At 37.9% G+C, this 19,482-nt stretch overlaps 1 protein-coding gene across 2 annotated transcripts in view; it reads right to left on the bottom strand.

The window, feature by feature from the left end:
• The window catches only part of tns3 (tensin 3), a 43,093-nt gene that overhangs the window by 2,805 nt on the left and 20,806 nt on the right, over window positions 1-19,482 (bottom strand). Inside the window, exons 13-26 of one of the 2 annotated variants that reach the window (XM_014472586.2) lie at window positions 15,312-16,490; window positions 9,638-9,798; window positions 9,412-9,544; window positions 9,245-9,328; window positions 7,222-7,351; window positions 6,058-6,599; window positions 5,897-5,983; window positions 5,667-5,798; window positions 1,943-2,038; window positions 1,017-1,094; window positions 759-836; window positions 384-552; window positions 234-302; window positions 108-137 (exon numbers count right to left, since the gene is read on the bottom strand). In XM_014472586.2, coding sequence (XP_014328072.1) covers window positions 108-137; window positions 234-302; window positions 384-552; window positions 759-836; window positions 1,017-1,094; window positions 1,943-2,038; window positions 5,667-5,798; window positions 5,897-5,983; window positions 6,058-6,599; window positions 7,222-7,351; window positions 9,245-9,328; window positions 9,412-9,544; window positions 9,638-9,798; window positions 15,312-16,490 — 2,968 coding nt within the window. The remainder of the gene's footprint in view (window positions 1-107; window positions 138-233; window positions 303-383; window positions 553-758; window positions 837-1,016; window positions 1,095-1,942; window positions 2,039-5,666; window positions 5,799-5,896; window positions 5,984-6,057; window positions 6,600-7,221; window positions 7,352-9,244; window positions 9,329-9,411; window positions 9,545-9,637; window positions 9,799-15,311; window positions 16,491-19,482) is intronic. The other variant, XM_023335225.1, reaches the window with a different exon arrangement.

Here is a 19,482-nt window from a genome sequence, read left to right as displayed (position 1 = left end):
AGTTAACAGCAGAAGTGTCATCTACCACAAAATTAAAATTTCTTTTCAAAAATAGATGTAGGGACATGATTTTGACTGAAGCTTTGGAGAAAATAGTAATTATTTACTTTGCTGATGGACAGCCATCTTTCTTCCACCTATAAGCAGTAATAACATGGCATCAGTAAGTATTAAAAATAAATGTGGTAACCTAATATTTATATTTATTATATGATTCAATGAACACAACTTACTTTCTATCTTGAGGGTCCAAAGCACAAAATATCACGGTGTTGACATTGTAATGTCTCCTGAAAAAGAGTCTGAAAAACAGATTTATATTGAAAAATCATGGATGTATCTATGTGGTAGCAGTTTTGGAAAAGTGTGTGCTGGGTGCTCACTTCCTCTGGTTATCCGTGAGAGTAATTCCCTGGGAGGAAACTTTGAAATGGACCACAGTAGGGATTGGTGGAGGGTTAGCGTCCAGGGTCATGGTCGTGGCTTTCTGCACTGCCTGGACTCCTGTTAGAGACTCCATCTCCACAGAGCTCAGGTACCACACATTACAGGCTGAAGCAACAACAAACAATCAAATTCCAACAATCAAAGTTGCATAGAGCAAATAACAATAGAGTAAGTACTCTCTGTGATTCAGTGCTAGAAATAACTAAAAAGCAGGACATAAACACAGGGATTGTGTCATTGCATTACAGTCTGGTTTTATTGTGTTTGTCACAAAGTCTATTTATGGTGAATGATCTAAGACATCTGATTACCTGCTCCCTGTTTCAGCAGCTCAGTAGCTGAGTTAGTGACTGAAGGTGAAATGCTTTCCACAACATCTTCAAGAGGATCTTATGAACAGCAAAAACAAAGAACATAAGTAACACAGCTTTATTATCAAGCATGGCTATGAAATGATTGCAACAACCACTTACAGACTGGCACTGAAATACTCTGGTAATTATTTACATTAAATTTTGACCATGCCTCTACCCATGCAAAAATGTATGAGTCTCTGTGTGAATGTTTACCTTTGTCAGGTATGATAAGTTTACAGGGAAGAGCCAATGGGGTGATTGAATGTTGGTAAACCAATGCAGTTAGACTTCCTGTAAAACAACAGAGTGGGAAAACAAAATTTAAATGTACAGAGAAGTTGCACTGCCAACTTTGTAGTATTAATCATTATTAAAAGTCCTTTGTTAAAAGTTAGAACATATGATGCAGAGTGAATACATATTTGTTTAAAATAGAATGACAGTTCTCAGTTAACGTGGTCAGTGTGACTAGTTTTTATACCTTTCCTGCTGATTTGTTTTTCTCATGCTTTAACTATTTAATTGCTTGTGTAAATAGCTGCACTGCAGATGGACTGTTATTTTATTTGTTGAATGTCATTGCCTTTTTACTTGTGTCTCTCTTGAAAAAGAGATTTTATTGCCAATAACACAATTATTTTCTAAGTGAAGGTAACAGCATTAAAAGAAAAAAAAAAGGCAAGAGTAGAAAATAAAATGTTCCAAGCGAAATGAGGAATTTGTCTAACTGGTATCATTTAAGATTCGCAAAACCTATAGATAACGCAGAGTTCCTAATAAAACAGTACGAATAAAAGTGAGAAATACAAGTACAAAACTTTAAAGAGAATGTTTTAAATCAAAATCTATAAATTGTATAATTTAAATAAAAAGAGAAAAAAAATTATATTGAACAAATAATGAAATACATCAGTATTTAAATGTTTAAATGATAATAGTTATTATTACAAAAATATTGGTTAGTTTATAGCACTTTTGGGCATCCATTTAAAAAAAAAAAGTCTCACATGGATAGAAAATGCTACTTAGATCACTTGTACTATGTACTACACACCAGTAGAGGGCTGTATTGTTCAGAGTCTCCTAGTTTTATATGTTGTGGAGAAAAGCGTACAAGTTTCAGCAGCATAGACACTCACCAAAGTAGGGCTCATTGGGGCACCCCTTCAGACGCACACCTTTCTGTGTGCACTCAATCAGGAAGTGGCGCACCAATTCGTTGGATAGATCACCTCCTGTAGGGAAATGGACAAAAGTAGTTAGTATAATTAGTCTGCTTTGTTGGTCTGTCTCATGTACTGAATTTTTGTAAGTGCAAGAAATTTTTATGCCTAAAATATATTGAAATATAAGTCATTAAAAGCATTTCTGTCTCAATGTGAGGTGTCTTTGAAAGGCATATGAACACAAAGGCTTGGAGAAAAACTTGCTTCTTGGAGCAGCTTGGATTTCACATTTCTGAAGTGTAATGATGGTCCAAGATCAAACGGGACTCTGGACTATGCCACGATGTGACGGAAAACAAAAGGACAGGTGTGAACAGTGGGGAAAAATGGAGATTTAATCTGGTTTAAGAGTATAAAATAAAAATCCAGTGTAGATTTTTTTTTTATTAGGTCAGGTTTCTTTCTGTAAAAATGTTTATGAAATACAAAGTCTCTACCATGACCTATGGAGTTGATTTTATACATTCACACCACCATTTGATTCAATGTTTAACATCTTTGATTTGCCTCATAACTACACTGTTAGCAGTACAAACAAGGATTGAAGCTGAATTTTGTAGTGCCCATTTTAAAACCTACAAATCAGTCTTACAATTTTTTACTGAGCACTTTCCAGACAGAATGAGGACAATGCTAAGTGTTTTATATATGATCATAATAGATAAGCATTAAAAAAAAAACATCCACAAGAAAAATGTTAACACAAGTGATGAAGAGGCAGCTCATTTTAAATAACAAAAATGCTAATCAAAATAATAAACTTTAAAAAATCTGCGTAGTGAATAAAACTATTTAACGTCAAAACAAAGTCAAACTAAAAGTGTAATAAAAATACAAATATGAATACTTTAAGATAAAGTTAAAATAGACAAATGAATCAGTTGAATCAGCTGGCAATTAAAAATATACATATTTCTTACTTTTGCAGAAGTCTAACGACTAAAATCACTTCAGCCTGACTGAAGGGTCATTACTTAAATACTAAACTATTTCAAGAGGCAGATTTTCTTTGTGTGTGCATAATTAATAAAAAATAAGCTTTTGCTAAAAATCTCTTGCAAATGCTCATAATTATCAGCATTAATGGATTTTCAGTAAAATTCCAATGTTTACTGAAAATATAAAGGGCTGTCTAACTTGTAAAGAAAGGGCTTGATTTCTTACAACCTGGAGAAATTAAATCATTAAGCAGAGTTTTGAAAAGTCTGATTTAATACGCCAAATGCAGGTTTTATTGACCAAACATTCGTTCTTTCTTCTCATCTCTTTGATGGGCTAAAAGGGAGACATTTACAGATATTTGTTTTCTTTAACAGAACTAAAAAGCTTTGGATAATGAAAGATTTGTCACTCAGACTGAAGCTGTTAAAACATTGCCAATCCCCTGCGTTGGCAGTGCATACAGGAATCCTTTGTGTCCCTATGTGTTGTTTCCTTCCAGAAAATACGCCTTCTAAAGTTATTAAAATGGTTTCTGATTCACATTTAGTGGGATCAAATTTCTTTCTGCCTCCTCTATCTTCACCATCAGTCTTTGTTTGGTTGTTGTAATACTGCCAAATATTTTGGCTAGATTAATTTTCCAATTTTGTTTTGATCCCCCCCAAAAAAGTTAATTACACAACTATGCAAAACAAAACAAAACATTTAACTAATATACAAACAGAAATGTGCACATAGTTTTATTAAAAAAAAGCAGATATAGTGTAAGTGGAGCAGGCCACTTTCCTCCACTGTCCCCTGAGAACAGGTTTACAGAACCAGTATGTCTTTTGTTAAGGGTGAAACATTAGCTGTATATCTATGACAATCTGGCAATACAGGTCTGTTTCACAATGATGATGCCCAGAAGAGAGAAAAAGGGTGATGAGAGCTTACAAACAACAGAAAGACGGATTCTCCGTTTCCAACGTGAAGATGACTACAGTGGGTTGTAACTAAAGACAACTTGGGTGGGACTTTGTTTCTTCACACGCTATACAGGATTATCTCTGGATTATTGTCAGATATCATAAACATGACATTTGAAGCATTGTGCTGGAGTCAAAGTATGGATAGAGGGATGTTAGCATGGATTAGCAGGAAAAGCAAAAGCAAAATAAACTAAACAAGTAGTATTGCATTTATATTCATCCCCCCTGAGTAAAACTTCTGTAGAATGTACTGTAACCCGGGTGTAAATTTTAACCTTTATTTCCTCCTTCTCCGATTTTCCAGTCTTTTAACCTTTTTATATCTCAAACCTCGCGATGCTTTTAATAGAATGATTGGCGATTCTCGCGAGACTATTAATTAGCCAATTGCGATTGAGTATTGGGGTCACATGTACCGCTGCAGTGTTACCTGCTAGGTATATTAGCTGGAGCGGGGAGGCATGAAGGTTAGAACACGTTGGAAGGAGCAGAGCTGCAGGAGCCAACTGGTGTGAGCCAGAAGGGAGATGGAAAAATCCCCGGTAGGGTGAGATAAAACTGCGGAACTGGCCAGGTTGATGGCGAGCTAGAAGATCGGGCATAGAGCCAAAGAAAGAATTCACTTTATTGGGTGATCGAAGACTTCAGTTTCCTACCAGGATTTGAACCAAGCAAAGTATAATTATCTTGTTGAGAGCCCTAATTGATCCCAATTTGGGATGAATGGACTAACAGGTGTGGCCTCTCAATTGTGGAACTTTGGGAACAATTGATTGATTTAGTTTCCTTTGTTGTTGTGTTGTGTTTTTTTTTCTTTCCCTTATGTTGTTAATGGCCATTTGGATGTTCCCAATGCTATTGTAAATATGTATATATATTATTCACATTGCAAATATAAACAACTTGCAACTACAATTTCCAGCCTACCTGCTCTTTTTGAGTCGTACTTATCTTCTGAGGAAAAAAACTAGCCATTTACCTTATTGGTCAAAATCCAATTATATTGAATAACAATATAGAATATTGTTATTCTTATAAATATGCTACAGTACTTTTTATGTTTACACAACTACAAACTGAAATTCTGTCTATTTTTCTCTGCAAAGTAATTTTTGCTGCCAGATCAAATCGAAACAATCTACGAGCTTCAATCGTCAACCTTTGCCAGAAATTCTCAAAACATTTTGGTGTAGACATTGGCTGGGTTATTTTTGCATTTCATCATATCGCTGGCTTTATGTTTAGGCTTCTTGTCCTGCTGGACATTGAACCTGTACTACAAGCTCAACCATTTTGGAACTTTGAACAAGATTTCATCCAGGCTTGTTTTGCATTTAAGCTCAATTCATTTTCACTAACTAACTAACTTCCATTACCCTTCTGGACAGAAGCATTCTGACAGCATGCTGCCAACACCATGCTACACAGTTGGGCCAGTGTTCTCAGAGTGATATGCAGTGTTATTTTTTAGCCACACAGCATTGTTCAAGCAGGCCCTGGCCTGTCTTGTGCATTATTTGGTTTTCATGATGAAGTCTGTTCTTCAATTATCTCTTCAAAAATTCAGACTTCTTAAAGCAATTGTTTACAATGGAATTTACTGTATGTACACGAGTGGAAGGGGTGAATACATAGAGACCACATTTATCAAATATTTATATAAAAATAATCAAGGCATGCAAATAAGTTTTTAATGCACTGTAAATAAGAGACATGTAACACACCTTTTCTGCTCTGCTGGATGACTGAGGGAGGAGGTGTAGACACCTTCATAGCCAGACCGTAAGCCCCTTTGAAGGAGTGGCTGTCCCTCACTATGAAGCAGCCAGGCTCCTTCTCCTTCAAAACTGAAATAGCTAAAATAATACAAAGAAACTGTGTTTGAGCCTTACATGTTTTTGTTTCTTCAATTAAGTAAAATAATCTAAACCCATTCAGAATAAAGCATATCTACCTTGATCTCTTGAAATATCTGGTTTATACCAGAATTTTGATGTATCCTGAACAAACTTTACCGTCACCTGCTTGCTGACCAGCACATCTGGAATAAAAATAATAGCAGAAGTACTGAGTTAAAGATCACACATTAAGTCAAAACCAAAAAAATTTACTAACCTGGAAGTGGTGAGGCAGCAAGTGGTGTCTGAGCTGACAAGTCGGGCAGCACATTAGGGAAAGGAATACTCAGGGAGCTCCCACTATGGGGACTCGAGAACCCGCTGAGGGCTGGAGATACAGTCCCCAGTGAATGCTCTCCATCTGATACCCTCTTTTTTTCAGGAAGCAGAGGAGGCTGTGTCTGGGGAAACTGTAGCTGATGTTGACCGTTCATTGAAGTTAGAAGATCCCTGTCGATACCCATGTCCAGACAGTCTTTGCTATAGCTGTGAACTGAGCTGTCTTGCTCGTCAAAGCGCTGGGGACTACGGCTGATTGTGTAGCTAGCCAAACGGCTTCGCTGGCTGCTTCGTGGAGAGCTGTGTGCGTTGGGGACAGGATGTGCATGAGGTTGGTGTAATGGAGGATGCAAGGCAGAGTGATGGCCATATTCGAGAGACACCGAGGGCGGTGGCGGCTGTCGGACAGATGGGTAGTTACTCAGGGAGGATTGGTGGGTCAAGACATGATGCTCTGGCCAGGACTGACTTACAGATGAGCTGGATAAATAAGACATTAAATAAAAAGTTAATGATGGCAGAAAAGCTAACAACCTGAGACTAAATTGCTGTGAAACAACTTGCAGTGCCTCACAACTGTATTTATTCTTCTGAGACTTTCCCACGTTATATAACTATTTACAACTCCAAAGATCAATGTATCTTATTTAATGGGACATACCAATGCAAACCAACACATAATTATAAACTGGAAAGATTCAATGAATGGTTTGCAACATGTTTACCAAAAAAAAAAAAAAAATTAATTAATTAAAAGGGTTGCAGGCATGTGATTTGACCTACTTTTACTCTGATACCACAAAATGAAATCTAGTGCACCGGGCTTCTTCTAGAAATCATCCAATTGGTAAATAAAGTCTCCCTGTTTAATTGAATTGCAGTATAAATACAGTTGTTCAATAAATGAATCATAGGTTTTGCAGAGAGCAAAAAGCATCATGCAAACCAAGGAACATAGCAGACACACCAGGGAAATAGTTGTGGAGAAGTTCAAAAACTGACAAGTTATAAAACAAACTCATGAGCTTCAAACACCTCATAGGACACTGTGCAATCTGTCAAGTAGATTAAAACAAAGTTTGATATGTAGTTGTGGCACTACCTGTCTGTCTGCTGATGATTTCCAGTGATGGAGGTAGAGTACGTTGAATTTAGCATCCTGTGGCAGCTGATGGAGGAATCTGGCAAAGTCTCAAAACTCACATGATTGATCACAGAATGTCCATGAGGTTCTGCCAAACATAAATTAAAGAAAATTATTAAAACAAAACAAAGAAAACAACATCAGCAATGACACAAAAATACAGGAAGAAACCAACTGAGGAACTCGTTAATTTGATAGTACTTTGCATAGTTCTAGAAAAATGTAAAATATAAATAAATGCTAGCACAGATGGACAGTAAATAAAAGAGAAAATCTGCAAAAATATTTCAGTAATTAAGAAAAAAATCCCCAAATTCATTGAGGAAAAGGCCCTGGTTTAAATTGCATAATAAGAATTGGAATTAACAGTAATAAAACTGTCCACAGGCACTAAAATTATCTGGTCTATATATACATAAAACCAATCACTGATTATTTCTACCACAACCCACTTAGTCAACAAAGCAAGCCAAACTAAAGCTGAAAATTAAAAAAAATACCATCTTACCATAATTATCTGAAACCCTTATTTAAATAAACCAGAATCTGGGCCACAGCTATATACTAACAATCTTATATTTCAACAGAGTGTCTCTCCTTGTGATCTAAAGCTAAAAAGGGTTTTTGTTTTCTCCCTGTTCCCCCTGTGTGAACACACTCACACACAGAGACTTTTTTTATGAAGGAAGAAAAGTTTTTTTCTGTGCCATGCCTTCTAGTTGGTAACCATGGAGATGCAGCTGAACTGAATGCAGGGCTGTCTGGGGCACAGCAGGGGAACAGATCTGCAACCAACCCCACAACCTTTAGAAATACTGTATATCTTGGGGGATCAAGTGAAAAAAGCAGGGACAGAACGCAAAAATGAAAGTAAAAGTAGTGTGATTTCCCAGAGAACATGTCTAAGCACTAAGACAACAATGTACAAACTTAAAACTTAGCGATATGAATATAATCACAGGGTGTGCCCCTTCTCAGATAAAGACCACAGCTCAACAAAAAAGAAACAATGAAGATATTTATAAAAATGTCCTATTCCACCAAACAAAACCACACATGCAATCTTCTTGGGGCAGAAAATTGTTCTGGGAAGCTCCCTTCGTCTGTTGCACAAACAGTATCTTTTTACCATTCCCTGATAACAACAATGTCAGCATTATTTAGGACATCACGGGTGAGTCCAGATAGTTTGTTTTCCTGCTTCAATCACAGTCATAGGTCAGACGTGAAAGATGACTCTAGGTAGAGAAAGAACTAGAAAAAAAGGTTGTAACTAGCTCACACACAGAAACTTTTAAGAAGAAATGTTTTCTTCCTAAACTGATAAACCTCCAGATATTAATAAAGAATCATAAATTAATAACAGTGATTCTCCTTACAAAGTCTTCACTTGGAGTTAAATCTTCTGAATGTGGACTTATGCTGAAGGGATTACATTCATAAAGTCATTGCGGCTAAAGATTCAGGCTAGTCTTAGAGTGCCCTATATCCACTGTGCTTCCACTGTTTTACTATAACACCAATACCACAAACAACATAGAGCTTTACACTATGATTATAGAAACCTTTCAACTTTTATTGTGTTTGTATTGGGGTCGTGTTTAAACAAAACCTGATGATTATTTACAACAACTTCATACAAAAGTAAATTGTTATAAAAAATAAAAAAAATAGTGTTCACTTAAACCATTGAAATATTTTTGTTCTTCTCTTTTATGCATGTCAGAATCTCAATCAGAATGTGTTTCACACAGGGAGGTCGATGGTGGTGCACTGTTTTCTCTCCCTATTCCCCATGCAAGACCCTGGATCCTTTCAGACCTGCTATTAGCAACCTCTGGGTCCAGCTAATCTGCATTTACTAAATGAAGATTCCAAGAGAAACATCAATCACTTATAACAGTTCAACAAAACATTTGAAAAAATCTGAATTATCTCTACAGAATAGAAACTTTCTGTACATGCAAAATACTGGACCCACCTTGATTTGTTCCAAAGCCTCCAAATGACTGCATGTTGGGAGAGGGAATTTGCCTGAGTTCAGTGAACTCTGACATAGTTTTCACTGGAAATACAAAGATGAGGAGGGTGTGACAGTGTTTACACGGAATGAGAACCCTCATTAATTTCACAGAACATGTTACTTACCGTAAGGTGTTGGTGGTGAGATGGGGAATGCAGGAGTGGGTGGAGCCATGCCAAGTCCTGTCTCAATTCCACCAGTGTTGTCTAGGCCCTGGGTTCTATAACTGGTACTGTCACTTCTGTACAACGTGGGATGCTGCAAAAGATGACACATAAAACACATCTTACAACACAAGAACCACATACGACATAAAAACATGATTTGGGAAGAAGCAACAGCTAAACATACTTGAAACTGAGAGACACACGGGGGGTATGTCTGCTGGCCCTTGTACTCCTCTGGGTCACCCCACCCTGAGTTACAAAAGTCTGAGCGATGATCCATTACATCCTGTCCTTGGCAACTCAAATTCCGTGTGATGCCACTTCGCACATCGTTGGACTGGGTAACTGCATACACACAAGTACACAGCAGCAAAATGTTGAGTAAATATCAACACAGCTTTATGAGCATAACAAACTTCAAGGTAGTAAGTTTTAATAAAACTACATAATCAGAAATTAAATCAGGCAAAGCATTTCCTTGCATCATTAACTTTTTGAGGTGAGTTAGGATTCCCAATTATTCATTTTTGATGAAATACCAGAAATATGATAAAGGAAATACAAAGAATTTTTTTAATCATTATTATGAGAATCAGACTTTTACAAACAATAATATTACTATGCCTTTTAAAAATTGTGAAAACCCAAGAAAATAGGGCATGACTAACTCACAACATGTGGATGTATTTCAAGGCGACACCTGAAAGACATTGCTTCCTTATGAGGCATCATTGAAAAATGAAATCAGCAAAGATATCAGGTAGAACATTGTGGACCCCAACAAGTCTCATTCATCCTCTCAGGATACAAGTGACCCACATGAGGATTTCCAGACATTATACCATTCAGGAAGTAGATGGGTTTTGTGTTTTAGAGATGATTGTGTTTAGCTGAGAAATGAGCAAATCAACCCAAACATTAAAGCAACGGCATTTTCTTATGAAGGTCAACACACATTAACCATGTCAGACTGAAGTGTTTAAAGACATTTTTAGTATACTTCAGCCTTGGAAAACTTTATTTGAACTGGCTCAAAAAGCAATATCAAGTCCCAGGCCTAGGAATGACGCCCAACCACTGGAGACAGCCAGTGTGGGTTGCTTGAAAGAAAAGGTGCGTAAGGGTGTATTTTTGATGCCCGTCTGATGCCTGAAAATTTGCATTGCTGCTTGTAACAGCATCCCAACTGTAAAGTACAGGAGAGGGAGTATTCTGTTTTAGGGGAGTTTTGCAGGAGGAGGGACAAATATGCTCCACAAAAAAAGACATATAAAGATGTATTATGACCAAAGAACGCTTTGTGGAAGAACTGAAGCAACAGCTTATAGCAGAAGGAGGAGGATTGCCTCTCCAAATGAGCAACGACCAGGAGCATAGCTCCAAATTAGTTGCACAATGTCCTGTTATGGAGGATACATAAGGAAACCCTGATATAAATCTCAAAGCACTGAGCTAGAATCCCACAAACTATTGGGAGAACTATGATTCCTTTAATGTTTGGACCAGTCATAAAGTATAAAAAGTCAATTCTACCAAATGCTAAGGAAACAGATGTAAACTTCTGAATTAAAATACAATTTTAAAAAAAATCTTGCTCATCATTGTGGGATTTAGCCACTGAAATAAATGTGGTAATCCCAAGTAACCTGAAAGAGGAAACATTAACTCTAATCTACTGTCAGACACTGAGGACAAAATGGTTATGTGTCTATTTATACTGGGGATGTAAATACCTGGTTTCAACTGTATGTTCCCCAGCCAGAAATGTTTTAAAAGTTGATACGAAACAAACTTATTTTACTTAAAAGTGACTTCGGCTCATTTTTTTCAGAGGAGAAGTCCAATGTGGGCTGATGGAGAGCAAGGAGTTTGAGTCTGTGTGGGCATGTGTGTGACTCCTGTAGGAAGTGTTGCCACTTATCACTAGAGTGTTAATTTGAGCCCTCCCAGTGAGATCTGACCTCTGAGCACTAAAGAATGCTAATGATGAAGAAGTGCTAATGCCTTGGATTATTATTCATTTTGTCTGGTACAAACATGAATGGCACCCATAGGAGCGCTTTGTATTCATATTCTTCAGTGATTTGCTTTTAACAGCTGCATGATAGAACTATTGATGGGTTATTTTGTAACTGTGCAATAATTTAACCCCTAAAATGAAAGGTGCTGTCCAGTTCCAACAAAATCAAGGAGATGGATACTAACATATCAAATGGAAGGTCATATTTTGACCTACACCTTCACATTTGAGGAAGTGAAGTTCAAGTTTCTGGTCTCAGAATCATTCCAATGAACAGCTCTAATCAACTGTAACTGTGCTATTGACTGTGATGGAGGATGCCAGCCTGTATCTAGAGCAGATTTTGTGTATGTACTGCAGTTCTGGCAAACACAGCAGAGTGGAATCACTGGGTTAGATCCCAGCTGGGAAACCATTGCTCAGTGTCTGAATTCAGCCAGAGAATTTATTCTGCTAAACGATGGTGTTTAAATCCTTTAAAGCTGGTTAAAGGATTTTCTAAATGGATTTCACAGAGTTGTATGATTTTTTTTTATTTTTGGCACACGGCACAAATACAATATTAACATTTTGCTTTGTGTTTTCTGCATTTTTCTTTTCATTTTGTGCTATTTAACATTGACTCATTCAACTAACAAAACATTTGCAGAAAGGCTCATCAAATTTACAGTTTCAGGTATGGATATAGAATTTAGTATGTGTGCTCTTTGAACAAAACATAGTTGCTTCAGTTAGTTTAAGTTATACTTTGCTCACCACCTTTTTTGATTATTTGCATTAGGTTTCTAAGTGTGACTTGTGTTGCTTACAGTACGTTTTTCAATGATAATTGCAGCAGCTGCAATTACCATTGCAGCTGCTAACCCTAACCCTAAATTCAGGTTGGGTCCTTTTTTTTCTTTTCAGAGCTCCATCAGTTATTTGCAGTGTAGATTGAACAATGTGTCGTTTTAGTCTATATTGACATTTTAGGATGACCCTAACCCTTAAACCTTCACAGGTGGGATAGAAGCAACTCAGATCAGCAGTTTCTAATAATTCAGACCTGCCTGGCAACTACAACCGTGCAATGTTAAAAGTCCGACAGTCACAGAAATCCATCTATTTCCACAATAGAATGCTCAATTTGAACTGCTAGCCCAACGTAGATAACAAAATGTATTGAGCTACTGACATCTGATTGGCTTATTTGCCATTTGTATAAACAAGCAACTGAATCGTTAATCCTAATAAAGTGGGCTGTGTCTTGTTTTATTTTACACAATCATAAATAGAATATTACAAACAACAATATTAAAGCAGCCACTAATGCAATATTACATCCCTCTATTTGTGGCATAATACATCAAACTTTTTATGTAAATGACTGTACAATTTCTGATTGAATGAGAGTGAAGAGAAAAATCATTTGTATCCTTATAGTGTATGTGATATCTTTTCAACAATAGTTTCTAAAGGGAAATTTGAACAGAAGAGTATATGTGGAGACTCCATGATCTAGACTAGAGCATAGATAAATTAATACTAAGATTAATCAAGAGGATCCTACAGTGCATGCATCACTACAGAAAAACTAAAAAATATTTACCCTCTGGTGCTAGATCTTTACAGTAAGACTGATCCATGCTAGCCTGTGTCAACACATCACAGATATCTGTGAGGAGTTTGCACAGAACCTGACACACGTGAAAAGACAAAACTTGCTGCAGTCTGAATGACCTGCAAGATAATAAACAGCTTTGCCAAAATACTACAGAGCAAACTCCCCACTCACACCCATAGGCACAGAAATACCTGCATTGAATGTTGGTAGCTTCAATCTGGGAATTGTGATATCTTAAGGGTTAAAGAAAGTAACTTAAAATAAATCTTGATTGTAAAAAACTAAAAGTAGCTTAAATGGTTAACTTTAACTTGTCTTCCTGCAGTAAGAAGACTAGAAGAAGGATAAAACTTGGTAGGAGATTATTTCTAAAAACAACAACTATAAAAGCTACTGCTTTTCATCTTCCTTTATCTTTCTTTCCAAATGAAGCAGATGAGTTTATTTGCGGCAACAGGTACGTATTTGGAATCAAATTGGAAAAGGTGCGCCTGCAGGCTCACTTGTTCCTCCTTTGGAAATTCCTAAGGTCTCTACATTGCTCCCCCACTCCTCCGCCCTCTTCTGCATCTGCAAGCTATGATTCATGAAGCTACACAGCTTTCCATGTTTTCTCTGCATGGCTGGGTTTCTGTTTGACTGCACCTTCTTCAGTCAACATCCTATTACATTATAACCTGAGTTTAATCTAACACAGAAAGAATACAATCTGCACAGGACAGAGATATAAACTTTACAAGCCTTGTTTGATTAAATGATAAAATGTTTCTTTAAGTTGGTCTGATAAGGTTTAGTGAGGGAAAAAAGGGAAAAAGAAATCTGATCTAACCGTTTATTCTTTTCACAACACTGATGGTATCAGATGCATGGGAAACAAGATGGCAAACATTATCCTTCAGTATGGAAGTAACAGGCTGGTATGTAATTCAGATGCAAGTGCTTGAAAGTGCTTACAATGCATAAATGTGTTTGTTTTTTTCCAAAATAATACTCTAGTAAATATGTTTTTATGAAAATGTAATCTCGTTGGTCATAAGCTAAATATTTAGTCTCTACTATCAAAGTTCAAGAAGCGGAAATGTTCACAAAGACTGATAAAAAGCTGTTCTCTCTTTCTTTGTGCACCATTACTGATCCTGCACTCAGTTAGTTGCACATACAAGTTTAGACAGAACTCTTTCCTCAGAAAACAAAATTTGAAATTCTGGCAGGAACCCTACCATTTCTGTCATGAAAACATGCTGGAAGGGAGAAACAAGAGAACAAGGTTCAATCATCCTTTGATAGCCAACAAATCTATTCTTATACTCAGTTCTTATATCTTTTACTTGAAGATGGCATTTTAAAATTATAAGTAGAAAACTTAGCATATAATGGTTATAGCACCTGCATAAACTCAAACTTGGTAGAATGGAGAGGAGGGAAAGGTTGAAAGAAGAATAATGACTGCTGAATGGCCAGAAGATTAAATGAATGATAAATATATTGCTGGACAAAGGGATGAATGGACATCTTAATTATAAAAAATACTGAACAGAGGATAAATGCATGGAATTAAGGACATTTGAAGAGTTAATACACGGCTGTTTAAAAGGAAGGATGAACTGTTAATGGACAAGTTCAGCGACATAAGGAACGTAAGATAGAGGGATACACAGTAGGTAGTTTGAGGGATGGACAAACAAATGGATGGATGGATGGATGGATGGATGGATGGATGGATGGATGGATGGATGGATGGATGGATGGATGGATGGATGGATGGATGGATGGATGGATGGATGGATGGATGGATGGATGGATGGATGATAGTGATGGGTGATGGACGCTTAGGAAATAGTATGAAGAACTGTGGACAACAGGACGGATGAACAGACGGTCAGACAGACAGAGAATAGACAGACATCAGATGGATGGAAAGATAAATTAATGGATAGTCGATGGATGAATTAATCAACAGATGAATGAATGTGTGGACAAAGGAATGGTTGAATGGACAATGGACAATGAAAGGATATAACTTTTAGAAAACATTATATAGAAAAAAGTCTTCAACAATTGTACCCTTTTCTATTTACCAAAGATACCAAATAAACTAATTGTACACTATTCCAGAATGCCCTGCACACTCATTTCAACCTCGGACTACATAAACCCCATTATCTAACTCCTCTACTTTCATTAAATATTTCAGTCAATGACGAAACTCAAGAACACCCAGGCTGACTATCTTACCTGTCTGCGGTTGGTTTTTTAGAGTTGCCATGTTACAATCGTTGAATCTGACATCAATGCTGTTTGAACTTTTGCCGACTGTGCCGTTGAACTGTGTCCCGCCATCCCTCTTGGTGGACTTGCTGAAGCCCGATCTAGGCACAAACATGGGATCCAGGTCCATGATCAGCTGATTTAGATGATCAATGGAGTTATCAATATCCATTGTTAGGGATTTTATCTCGTCATCATGCTTGTTATTGTTGTTGTTATTATTGGTGGTTGGCTGTTCCTTGTGAGGTACTGTGTTCTTGACACTTTCCATTTTTGTGTCCACGATGTGGTTCTGTGGTTGGTTGGCCAGACATTCTTTGGGTGAACCGCTCCCAGATTTGATCCCAGAATACCTTTCTGTGTCATTTCCGTCCTCAGGCATGTAGTTAAACTGCTGCACAGCGACCATCTGTTGCTGCCGAACCCAGGACTGTGTGGAGTAGCTCTCCTGTCTGTAAACATGCTGCTTTGGTGTAGGAGCACTGCTGGGGTTAGAGGAAGTCACAGAGTTGCTTCTGGAGCTCAAAAAGATTCTTCTCTCAAAATCATCCATTTGTTGAGGTGCAGTGTGATGTAAGTGGTGCTGGTTGTGATGGTCCTCTGATCCAGGACACCCGAACCCATCCGAAAGAAGGGAATTTTGGCTGCTCTTGTGGCACGAGGATGACAGAGTTCCTAGGCTGTCCAAGCTGTGCAGATCATGACCTGTGTTGACTTCATCATCAAGAATGTCCGTCTCTCTTTCTCGGGGTCGGGTGTCTCCATTAAAGTGCAACTGTACTGGAAGTATCTGTTTCAAGCCCAACTTAGGGCCTGGGTCATCCATCTCATCCAGGGAGGGATCCTCGAGACCAAAACCACTAAGGAGCTGCTTCAGCTGGACCTTCTCCTGTGGACTGGGTCCCTGGTTAGCCCTCACAGTGGTGGTGCTGCTGCTGCTGGTGGTGGTGACAGGTGTCTGTCTTTCTGCCCACAGAGATGTGCTGGACAGGCCTGAGTCGCTGCTCACAGACAGGGCGTGGTCACTATGGTCAGGGCTGGAGGTGGTGGAGGTTGTGCGGATCCCTCTTCCCAGCGTGGCTTCTCCACAGACAGCGCTCCTCTTGCTAGCTGCTTTGTCCTGGTTTAGGCCCTGAGAGCGTGGCGCTGCAAAACAGAAGAGATGCTGCAGCTTCATACAGTCAGCTGGTATGGTCACACGCAGATACAAGACAAACAGGGGACTCACAAAGACAAGACTCCATCAAACGTGTACAGTCATATTCTGCAATTGACAGGGACACAACAGGAATCACAGCTCAAATCATAAAATCAACATTTAAAACAGTTCATAAAACCAAGTCATCAGAATAGTTCAGGATATCTGAAGTGAGGCTCTGTTAAAAATTATAAACAGTTAATATCTTACCTGAGGTGGATAACTGTTTTAGCATCTTGATTTGGTATTTCTCAGATTAGCTAGTTTTGACAACAAGACAATTTTAACTTCACTTAGTTTAACTAATTTGCTCCAAACCATGCAAATCTCTTTGCAGGACCTTTTACATATAGTTGTAATAATCCCTTATCTCCAAAATATGTATGACCTTGAGAAGTGTGGTGCTCAAAGTAGGTTATGAATGCCTAGTCAAACTTTCTTTAAATATTGATTTCATTTAAACATTTAATATCAGCCCCTTGTGACATCTCAATGTCATGAAGCTTGGTTCTGGTTCTAATCCAGAAGAACCAAGAACCCTTGCTGCAGTGCATTGCACACTTCATCGGATCAGGTTACTTTAAATGTTTTTGTTTGCATCATACACATTATTGTCAGAATGACTGGTGCAGAGCCTTAAGTTGTTCAGAAAAGTTACAGAAAGTAAAGCACAACTTTAAGCTCTATCCAAAAAAAAAACTTTCACCTTCATCCTTCAGAAACAATAAGAAGGCTTCATTTGATACATACTATAACAAAGATTGTCTTTTACTATTGGCATGGTTTAATGTTAGCTTACTTATTTCACCATTGCATAAATGGTTTTATCTGCTTATTACCTCTTAACAGAACCCCATTTCAAAAATCCTAAGCTTTCCCTTTAAAATACTGGAAGGGGAAAAACAAATTAATCATTTCACCCTACTGAAACAACTTACTTATCTTCTCATTTCATTTCTTTTAAATATAAACTAAACATAATCCATAGTTCCATTATTATCAGTCCACCAGGTCAAATGCCAAAATTCCAAGTAATGTCATGACATTTGTGATGGGCAGTATTGCCCTTCATATCCAGGTTTGGATACAATGTCAAATATTGCACAGGCTCCCACAAGTTTTAGATGACTAGAGGGCTGCATTCCTCTCACTTTCTCTTGCCCTTTGACCCTCAGCATATGTCCAAACAACCTTCTTAATCCTCAGATGCTACAGATAAAAAGGGAAGACTTCAAATACAGAGTTAACAAAGATACTGTCTCACTGTCATTCTCACTCTGCCTCAACAAAAAGGAGCTAGAATTTTACTCCTATGACTTCTGTCTCAAGCTACTACCTTAAGTGCTTGGCTTTCCAAAAAACTATGACTAGAAGGTTTGAATAACTGACAAGCATGATAAAACCTTTCCCCCATTCCCTCCCTTCTTTTCTCCCACAAAGGTTACTTTTATGTATGGTTTGGGCCCCACACAAATCTGCATCCCATCTCCAACAGCTTAAGTATAAAGCTCAGCGCAGGCCTGTTCTGCCGGGAGTTTTCCAACAAATCCTTCTCCTGACATTCCATTTAGCAAAGCGTAAGCCGGCATTTAACCTCTTCACCTCAATTCTTGCCATTTTTTTCCTTCATCAACTCTGACATCCAGCACTGCCCCCCAACCATACACTCCTTCATGGCCACCCATCGACTTCAAGAGGAAAATCTCTTACCTTCACTTTCCTTGCCAGGTTAGAATTTCAGAAATTCAAAGTCTCAGGTGAAGCCAAACATGTGAAGGAGAACAAGCTATGCAGATGCACGAGAACAAACATGGCTTTTAACATGTGGATAATAATGGAAGGCAAATCTCGAAAGTTTCATTAAGTTAGCTGGTTTTCTTTTTCTGCTGTGAAGGTGAGAGTATTTGCACTCTACAGAAGAGAGGTGGTGTTGGTGGGGGGGAAAGGGGTTTGAAATCTCCATATAAGGGCAAAGGAATGTAAACAAGTGAGGCGGAGCTATTGAGCTGAACAGGGTTGGAGGAAACGAGTAACCCGACCTCTCGCCTCTATTTTACGGGACTACCCCACTGGGGAAAAGAAGGAATAGGAGGCAGGCAAAATAGCGATATATCGTATGAGAAAGGGATGGGGGTGGGGGAGAAGACAGAGGATGAAAACAACATTCCTGGAGCTCAAGACATATCCACTCTGTAAAAAAGACACTTTGTAATTAAAGGCAAAGATTAACTTCTGCCAGGAGCCCAGAGCTATTTTCATGAAAAATGGCAGGCAAGTTGTTTTTCTCTCAATCTCGTGTCAGAAGAAGACACATTTTCTGCCTTAAAGCACAAAACGGGATAAAAACATGTTAAAAAAAAAAGCCTTGCTAGAGATCATGAACTGTTGTTGAAAAAACAACTTGAAGTCATTTTGCTTTTGCTGGATATCCAGAAAGCTTGTGAACTGGAGAAAAATCATTCATTTCTTCATTCTTCTATTCATTACATTTGCTATTATGGTGCTGTCAGTCCTTTAAAAAATATCCACCAATTACAGTGCAGAGAGAAGAAAAACCGCAACTCTTCCGTAAGTTGCTCTAGCTTTAGGAAGTCTGGTTGGGTACGACTATGCAATTACCCAGCCCTCTCTGTTCCGTTTCATTTATAACCATTTTGCCTTTCCACTAAAAGTGGGAATCAAAAACATAATGAAGACAATAATATTTTCTGAATATCCCAAAAATTTCTAATGTGCCTTGTCTATTCATAGACAGTGAAAGTAAAAAGTTTAATTTGGCCAGCAGCATTATTTTATTGTTTCATAGATGCATACTACTACACCTAAAACAGATTCAACAAATGAAGATGCACAAGCTCAACCAGAATGATGAGGGCGTTGTGATTATCATTGATCACAATCAGTGAGGTCATTGGAATATTCAACAAAAATATTACAATT

The sequence above is a fragment of the Xiphophorus maculatus genome, chromosome 6, assembly GCF_002775205.1.
Source record: "Xiphophorus maculatus strain JP 163 A chromosome 6, X_maculatus-5.0-male, whole genome shotgun sequence".
NCBI classification, from domain to species: Eukaryota; Metazoa; Chordata; class Actinopteri; order Cyprinodontiformes; family Poeciliidae; genus Xiphophorus; species Xiphophorus maculatus.
Note: the sequence above shows the minus strand (reverse complement) of the source record. Positions and strands in the feature narration are given on the sequence as shown.